The following is an 8216-nucleotide window of genomic DNA, read 5'->3' as shown; positions in this document are numbered from 1 at the left end:
GACAAGGATCTGTCGAGAAAACAGGAGAATCAAGGGAGGTTTTCTTCACCCCTGAGAGAAATGTCCTATGGGTTTATGGATGTACAATATAAAAAAAGTCTTGTATAGGTCACGTGATGTGTCACGTGACCGGTCAGCTGATCTTGTCAGTCGTGTTACGACCCCCGACACCTTCACAATAACTTACACCTTCCCCACCTTCCTCCTCCTCCTGCTCCCTTCCTGTTCCCTTCCTGCTCCCCCCCCCCCTTTCCTCCTCCACCTCCTGCTCACCATCTTTAGCTCTGCAGCCTTCCCAGTCGCCTTCGACACAGCAGCGCTGAGCATCCCCAGCCCCCGCTGACCCCAAAGTTTCGCCTTCTGCTTCGTCTTTTCCGCTGCCTGCTCGGCAAGGTTACCACCACACCAGAGGTCCCGCTCCTGCTCCTGCTCCTGCTCCTGCTCCTGCTCCCGCACCTCTTCCTCCTGCTCCTGCTCCTGCTCCTGCTCCTGCTCCCGCTCCCGCTCCCGCTCCCGCTCCCGCTCCCGCTCCCGCTCCTGCTCCTGCTCCTCTTCCTCCTGCTCCTGCTCCTGCTCCTCTTCCTCCTGCTCCTGCTCCTTCCTTCTGCGTCTGCTTCGCTTCCCCCTCCTCAACCTGAGCAACTCGTGGGTCGCTGTACATCGCAATGGCTGCTTCCTTCACCGCGATAATCCCCTCGGTTGCAAGCTCCAGCCCTTCCTGCAGCTCAAGTCATCCTCCTCGTCCTCGTCCTCGTCCTCGTCCTCGTCCTCGTCCTCGTCCTCGTCCTCGACCTCGTCCTCCCCCTTCCCCCAATCCGCCAATTCCTCCATACTCGCCTTCGCCATCTCCGTTGCTGTCGGCGCTCGCTCCGAAAAAGCTTCTCCGCTCTCACTACTCCTACCTGGAGGAGAATCTCAGCATGGCAGGCAGGCGATAGGGGGGAGGAGGAGAAAGGATAAAGAAGATTTGTTGGAAGAAAAGAACAAGAACGTTGGAGAAGAAAGAGGAGGAGAGACGACGACGAGGAGGAGGAAATGGTGAACATGAGAGAAGAGAGGTGCAGACGTTGGAGGAATTCGACCGGAGAAGGAGGGAGGGAGAGAGAGAGGGAGAGAGAGAGGGGAGGAGAAGGAGAGAGGTGGGAGGAGGGGGGAGGGGGGAGGAGAGAAGAAGAAGAAGGAGAAGGAGAGGGAGAGGGAGGGGGAGGGGGTGCAAGCAGTGTGAGGTAGTTGATCACTTGACTGCACGTCAGAGGTGGCCTCTAGGATAAGATCCCCCTCCAGCATCTCCTCCACAGCTCCAGCCGTCTGGAAGTACTGCAGCACAGTGAGCATGCAACACCCTCCCACCTCCCAGGAGCACATGGGCACAAGAGCGAAACCCGCCGTCCAGCACGCAGACTTTGTCCATCCCCTGCGCGATCAGCTTGCTGCAGACAAACGAGACCGTCTCCTCGTCCTGCTTCCCTTCCCCGAGCACACAGACTGGCCTCTTTGCCTCCTTGGCGGCAGCGAGGAGGGTCGAAAGCTCTTGCAGGGCAGCAGCCAGCGCCTCTTGCTGATCTTCAGCTCGGGGAGCGGCTTTGAGGAGGACAGAGCCTTTCAGCCTCCCTGCTTGAAACTCTCCGGCTGTGCGACAGTCGATGACCTGATACGCTTGTCCTCCCACGAGGTGCCCGAGGTCGCCCGGTGAGACGAGAAGGGCAGGGCAGGAGGTAAGTAGAGCATCCTGCTCCACAACATCAACCTGACGTCTTGACTCCACCTCCTCCACCTCCTTCTCCTCTACATCCACCTCCTCCTCTTCCACCACCACCACCACCACCACCACCACCACCACCTCACCTCCTCCTCCTCCTCCCCCTCCTCCTCCTCCCCTCCTTCCTATCCCCCTCTCTTCCCCCTTCCCTTCCCTTCCTTTCCCTTTCCCCGCTACTACACATAACTATCCTACTGCTCCATCTCCTCCTTGCTCCTCGTGCGCCGCTCACCCAGTGTTCGTTCGCCTCATTCTGGATGGTAGCACGATGAACTGTCCTCCGAAAACTTCGGGGCGTAGATGAAGACAATTCTGCTGCCAAATTGACGACCTGCCGGAAGAGCAGTGAGGAGGAGGAGGGGGAGGAGGAGGAGGAGATGGTGGTGAAGAAATAAGGTGGGAGAAGAGGTGGGAGAAAGACGACAGCCAAGTAGGAGGAGAGAGTAGAATGACAAGTGAGGGAAGGGTGAAAGGTAGTGAGAGAGGAGGAGGAGGAGCACAAAGGAAGGATGAAGCAAGTGCAGGTACCTCCTTCACCTCCTCCCGGCTCTTGATCGTGATCTGCCGTAGCTCCACAGCCGCGGCTTCGGCATCGGAGGACAAGAGCTTGTCCTGAGCCCTATAGAGGAGAGCGACGGCGATGAAATAGATCATGATGGGATCGTCGTTGAAGATGATCGTATCCCACAACTTGTGCACTACCTCCATCTCGCACTGGCCCGCAAACAAAGTGACCAGCCACCCGGTGGCATAGAAGTCCGGTCGGATCCCTGCCTCCTCTAGGAAGGCCGAGAGGGCAGGGAGGTGGTAGCGCAGAAGAATCCTGAGGAGCTCCAGGCTCCTCCTGAGCGTCTTGAGGTCATGGCCGCGGAGTGTGTTAGGAAGGAACCTCTGCCAGGGGCCCCGTCACATCCTCATGCCAGAGGGAGGGGAGGGGGTTGGAGAAGGGAGGGGGTCGGAGCAAGGAGGAGGGGCGGGGCTTGGCGAGGGAAAGGGGGAGGGGTTTGAAGGAGGGAAGGAAGCGGGAAGGGGGAGGGGGAGAGAAAGGGGAAGGAGAGGGGAGGAGAAAGGGCAGGGAGAGGAGCCTTGGCAAGGGAGTCGGCGGAGCAAACAACCTGTACGATGGCATAAAAGCAGTTGAAGACCGCGCTCATGTCGAACTGCTCGCCCTCAAGGTCGAGGACGGGAGCCAGGAGCTCGTTCAATCCCTTGCGGCACATCGTCAGACCCTCTGCGCAGCATCGACAGGCTCTGAAGCGACTCAACAGACCTGCGTGTACTTGACGGACCTCCGCTTGCAGTAGATGGTCAACAGAACCTCCATATCCTTCTGCACCTGCGGCCACAGTCAGTCTCGACAGCGAGCAAGTCATCATGGGAGATGTTGAGGAGCAAGACATGATCAGTGGTGTTGGAGGTGAAGCACATGCCTTCTCGGTCTTGAACTTGTCAATGCTCTGCCTTGTACGGTTGACATCAGCACGGATAATCTTATAGGCCGTCAGACTTCAGCTGAGCTCCCTGCTCCCCCACACCTGCTGATCCTCCAGCACAAGATCATCTTCCGCCCAGGCTTGTAGGTTCGCCTTCTTGTTGACAACCCCGAGGAGGATCTGAGATGCTCGTGTGAGATACTACATGGAGGAAAGGATATCTGAGATGAGGGGGAGGAAGAAGTCAAAGGAGGAGTAACATGTTGGAGAGGAGTGACATGTCCAACATGTCAGTTGTTGCTGTTCAGGTCAGTTTCTGACCTGCCATACTCTCCCACGAAGATCCATTGGAATCCCGTGAGATCGGCAAAGATCTCTCACGACCTGAAACACGTATAAGTCAGAGACATTGGTGGAAGTGCGAAGTTCAGCCAAGGGAATGGAAAGAACGTGCCTCCAGCAGCTGAGGGGAGAGCAAGGAAATGGAGGTGAAGAGGGATAGTACAACAGTAGTAGGACGAGGACGAGGACGAGGACGAGGAGGACGTGGAGGAGGTCGAGGCGATCAGCTCGGGATTGCGAGAGTGCAAGGGAGGAGCGAGAGCGGAATGCTGCTGGGTAGGTGTGAGGAAGGTGAGGTCTAGCTGGACTCCAGCTGAGAAGGGGCATGAGCTCAAGAGGTCGGATCACCTCCATGTTCGGCTGATTCTTCGCGCATTCCTCGTAGAGCTCGTCCGCCATGACAGGGACGGAGAGTATGGAAGTGGGGTGGTAGAAGGTAAGGGGTAGAAAGAACAGGAGAGGGTCATGTATAGTACCCCTTTTATCCATGAGTTTGTGTGAAATATAGGGGTATTCTTTAGAATGGGTGGGTCATAGCTGTAGGGGGTTGGGAACATGTGGGGTGGGTTGGATGGGGGAATGGGATCGATAAATGCAGGAATAGAAGGCGTTCAGGGGCAGGGGCAGGGGCAGGGGCAGGAAGAGGAACAGGAGCAGGAGATGCTACCAGTAGCGGAGGAGCATTTTCATCGAGTACAGGCGGCATTGTGATAGTGGAAAGTGAGACTTTCTTAGGCCAACAAGTGTTGTTGGTAGAGCAGATGGACTAAGGCTGGGTAGACCTTGTTATTTGAAAGTGCATCTTTAGACTTGAAGCTGAACCCGGTGGATGAGACATGAGACAAATAGATTGGCGAGGGAAGCCAATGGAACCACTGACTGTTGACGCAGGATTGGTGGTGATAGGTGATACTGGTTGCTGTCACTGGGACCAAAGTCGAAATGAACAGCAACAAGAGAGACGCCGACGAGTGAGTTCAGAGGAGCTGTGTTCCCTCAAGGCTGATATTCAACAGCTCGAACAACACGGAGCCTCCGCTTTCGAGCTTGAGAATGCAGATAACGGCGGCTGAAGAGCAGGTGTTGCAGATACTCGTGTACCGATGTTCACGTTGACCCTTACCTTGACAGCTGGTTGCTAGAGGACCAGAGATCGCAAAACTGATGGAGAGATTGAAGGAAGCGAGTCAGTTCGACCTGAAGGACCTTGTGAGACGATGAGACAGCAGGTTACTTTTAATTTAGCTTGTACAATGACGATGGAGATAAATTAACTCATGACGTAACTGCCTTCACTGAGACAAGACTTGTTTCACGTCCCGCATTTCTCTCTCCTACACACCAACACACGTCAGCTTCGGGTCTAAGAGCAGCAACAGACGTCCTCACCACCCGCCTAAGGCGCTTTTCCTCCACCGCATCCACTCCCTTGAAGACGCCCTGCCAGGACCATCAGCTGTGAGTCGGAACAAGGCGCGCGCTCCGCACATAGAGCCCCCTGGTGTCCGCTTCGATCTTGTTCAACGAGTCCATGGCGCCCCTGTGACCATGTCACGAGCTGCACTTGTCACAACCTTTACATCACCTTGTTGACGACGGCCTCCCACTTGCGAGCTCCCTGGTTGGAACCTGAGGGAGTCAAGCTTGGCTGCCTCCCGGAATCTCCCAGTGGCATCCTTGTACAGTCGGATCGCTTCCTTAGTGTCCACGTGCTGAGCGGCCTTGAGCTCGGCCTTCCCCTGTCCGATGAGCTGATGCCCGATATCCGCCTTGACTCGCTGCAGCTTCAGCTGTGAGACTGACCCAACCTGCTTCGTCCCCATCACGCGAGGATGCTTCGAGTACCCGATCTGACTTCTGTACAGGGTTGGATGTACACCCTTGGATGAGTCGTAGTACACGTCCTGAAACCCGAACCCGGAGTACCCGCCATGGCGCTCATGAAGGGGGAAGGCGTCCATGGAAGGGTGGGTGTCTCCCGAGTTCCAGTGGACTCCTCCCAGTGTCTTGGAGGTTTGCGCCGCCACCAGCGCGTTCCACTTCTGTATCCCAGGCTTCATCTTCTCGGTGAGAGGGTCGCAGTCGTCTTCGGGGAACACCACGATCTGCTCCGGACGACACCCGTGGGCCCGACCTAGCGCCGGTTGAGCTGTGATGCCCAGCCTGTCTTCTGCCTCAGACTTGATCTGAGTCCTGGCCATCCTCTTGGAGTCCTGCTGCTTCGAGATGGGCGACCTGGCCGGATGTCCTGGGTACGGCCATGGGTCTGGATCAGGGTGCGGGTCTGGGATCTCAGGGAAGAGCTGAGTCATTATCTTGGAGTCGGATGCAAGGAGCGCTTCATGCCTTGCCCTCCCATGGCTCGACAATGAGGTCAGAACACCCAGGACACACCCCACAGCCACCAGGGAGGCGACGGTCAGGGCTCGAAAATCTCGACGCGGCATCATCCTTCGGAGATACGTAGCGATGAAACTCGACGGGAAACGATAGAAATGTGTAAAGAGTCTTCCTCTGTGTGGATCTCTCGCTCTCCCTCTATCTATCTCAAAGGTCGAGTGACAGCGTCGGCTCCTGTCCTCTCTCTCGCTCGCGCACGCTCTCTCTCTTCTCGGCCGCTCCTTCCCCAGCTGCTTACACAAGCTTCGCCATGCCGGCCTGAAGAGACAAACAGGAACGGGACCGCATCCCCCCGCTGATCTTTTGGCAAGACCATAGATATTAACTAATTATATTACTCAACCCACATCTTTTTTAAAAAATTAGATTAGCTGGAGCCGTTTAAAAATCGGAGGGACGTAGAAGGCGAAAAAGATGCTGCAGGGAAAAAATGGGGGCGGGTGGAAGCGAAGATGAAGGAGAGGAGGGAGGAGGGAGGAGGGAGGAGGGAGGAGATCAGAAGAAGGTAGAGGATGAACATGAAGGCAGAGAGAGCAAAGAGGGACAACAAGGTTGTTGTAGAGATGAGTGAAGGATGGGTTGGTGGAGCAAGTGGTGGGTGCCTGGGTTGTTGATCGCTTCACAGATGAATACTTGGGTTTATGCCCTTGGCCTCTCTATCCTCGTGTTTCTCGTGTGGGACTGGTTCACACCTCACCTCATCCAGGTACCTTGAGAGCGATGTCTCTGCTCCCTGCTCCTCATTGTTCAACTTTCAGCATGCTAGCAGCGAATCGGATCCGCTATACCAGAAGAGCGTTGCGTTCATGACAAAGTGATCCTGAGCTGTCTTATCTCTATGTACTCCTAACATCTGTTCAGCGATCGGTTTGAGTTTGTCAAGAACCTCGTTCTCAGTCACCCTATCATTTCAAACGAGGTAGAAAAAGCTGTCGTAACCCCGTCTTCGCCCCTGACACTCTCAACAGACGGAGTTCTTGCAGATTTCAGGGCTCAACTCTCGCGTTCAGACATGGGCCAAGGTTGAGCGCTTTCCTAGTGGCTGTCTCAGCTGACTTGAAGTGCAATGAAGGGGAACAGAGCTGGGTTCAGAAAGCTGTGCTACTCCTCGGACCTCCGCTTTCTCTGTGCGGACTTCCTGCAGAAGGAGAAGATTGACGAGACCAACGCGTTTGTCTTGAAGGTTTGCAACGCCTGCTGAGCATGCTTCCTGCCGTCTGACCGCTGCGACCCTCAGGTGTTCATCGGCATGCCCAACGACTACAACATGAGCGCCAGCTACTTCAGCTCCTCGATGTCGCTGCAGGGAACCGAGGACGAGGCTCCCCTCGAAGACAAGCACAACACCTGGGTCCCGTATGCGCACAGCATTCTTGACATCGAGGTTGGGAGGGGGAGCGAGTGAGCGAGGAGGCTGGGGGAGGGAGGGAGCGAAAGGGGATTGCAGTCTGTGGGAAGAGTGGAGAGGCAGGGAGGGGAGGAGGACGAGGAGGACGAGGAGGACGAGGAGGAGTGAGTGAGTGAGTGAGTGAATGTAATGCATCAGGTCCCGAAAGGAATTATTGGGGGGCAGTTGCAGTTGTTCGAGGACGGAGACAGGGACAACAGAGGGGAGAACTATGCCAAGATCAACGCAGTGGCGATCGTAGAGGAGCCAAGACCCAACACCCTGCACAGGCTGCGGGGAGATACGTACTTCAAATGGACGGACTACTCGATGGAGGGGAGTGAAGAAAGCGACGACAACCGACGGCGCATCTCTCTCATCTTCCAGCAATACAAGATCGCGAACGCAAGCTACGCGGAGGTGACGGAGCTGAAGGTGAGAAGGCTGTTGTGGTTGATGTTCATGTTAGTATCGGGTATGATTCATTTTATGTGCATGTCTGCTCTTGATGTACATGTCACCTCTTCAAGCAGTTGGTGTACCTGTGTGTTGTCCGTGTTACACATGTGTGTTGTCAATGTCTGGGCTGCTCTCGAGTTCGTCAGTACCGTCACTGGCGTGCTGAGTTAACTTTCCTTCAGTTGTGGGAGCACAAGGCCAGCTCTGAGAAGCCAGTGTACGCATTCTCCATCGTCTTGTGGTCCTTCATGGGAGTTTTCCTGGGGTAAATCACAATCTTGCTCGCTCCCCGTGTTGTTGTTCTTGACAGACTTGCTTGCAGTGTGATCGTATCCATCCGCAAGCTCAGAGAAGGAAAGATGATGTTGGTTATTGTGAACATCGTCATCGGGATGTCTTGTGGTAAATTTATCGATCCACCTCCTCCACCACCCTC

The 8216-nt window shown here is 55.6% G+C and overlaps 3 protein-coding genes across 3 annotated transcripts in view; 1 reads left to right on the top strand and 2 right to left on the bottom strand.

Moving 5' to 3' along the window:
* Positions 1-3933, bottom strand: part of GUITHDRAFT_142559 (hypothetical protein) — a gene marked incomplete at both ends in the record, with an annotated part of 6042 nt that extends 2109 nt beyond the window's left edge. Inside the window, 12 exons of the mRNA XM_005827608.1 lie at positions 274-381; positions 407-718; positions 793-902; positions 1239-1317; positions 1343-1729; positions 1992-2090; positions 2288-2650; positions 2875-2967; positions 3030-3095; positions 3295-3372; positions 3514-3576; positions 3883-3933. Of these exons, the coding sequence (XP_005827665.1) occupies positions 274-381; positions 407-718; positions 793-902; positions 1239-1317; positions 1343-1729; positions 1992-2090; positions 2288-2650; positions 2875-2967; positions 3030-3095; positions 3295-3372; positions 3514-3576; positions 3883-3933 (1809 nt within the window). The remainder of the gene's footprint in view (positions 1-273; positions 382-406; positions 719-792; positions 903-1238; positions 1318-1342; positions 1730-1991; positions 2091-2287; positions 2651-2874; positions 2968-3029; positions 3096-3294; positions 3373-3513; positions 3577-3882) is intronic.
* An 820-nt stretch (positions 3934-4753) lies between these two features.
* Positions 4754-6200, bottom strand: GUITHDRAFT_154053 (hypothetical protein). The gene is made up of 4 exons (XM_005827607.1): positions 5164-6200; positions 5023-5074; positions 4924-4974; positions 4754-4868 (listed from the first exon to the last, which is right to left on the bottom strand). The coding sequence occupies exons 1-4, from the start codon at positions 5979-5981 to the stop codon at positions 4827-4829; spliced, it is 963 nt and encodes a 320-aa protein (XP_005827664.1). The 5' UTR covers positions 5982-6200; the 3' UTR covers positions 4754-4826.
* A 246-nt stretch (positions 6201-6446) lies between these two features.
* Positions 6447-8049, top strand: GUITHDRAFT_113215 (hypothetical protein; the record flags this gene model as incomplete). The annotated part of the gene is made up of 9 exons (XM_005827606.1): positions 6447-6512; positions 6560-6640; positions 6693-6748; positions 6796-6853; positions 6903-6956; positions 7007-7117; positions 7172-7318; positions 7481-7756; positions 7963-8049. 9 exons carry the CDS (start codon positions 6447-6449, stop codon positions 8047-8049), a joined length of 936 nt encoding a protein of 311 aa, XP_005827663.1.
* Between the last annotated feature and the right edge of the window lie 167 nt (positions 8050-8216).

The sequence above is a fragment of the Guillardia theta genome (genome assembly GCF_000315625.1).
Source record: "Guillardia theta CCMP2712 unplaced genomic scaffold GUITHscaffold_65, whole genome shotgun sequence".
In the NCBI taxonomy this organism is placed as follows: domain Eukaryota; class Cryptophyceae; order Pyrenomonadales; family Geminigeraceae; genus Guillardia; species Guillardia theta.
Note: the sequence above shows the minus strand (reverse complement) of the source record. Positions and strands in the feature narration are given on the sequence as shown.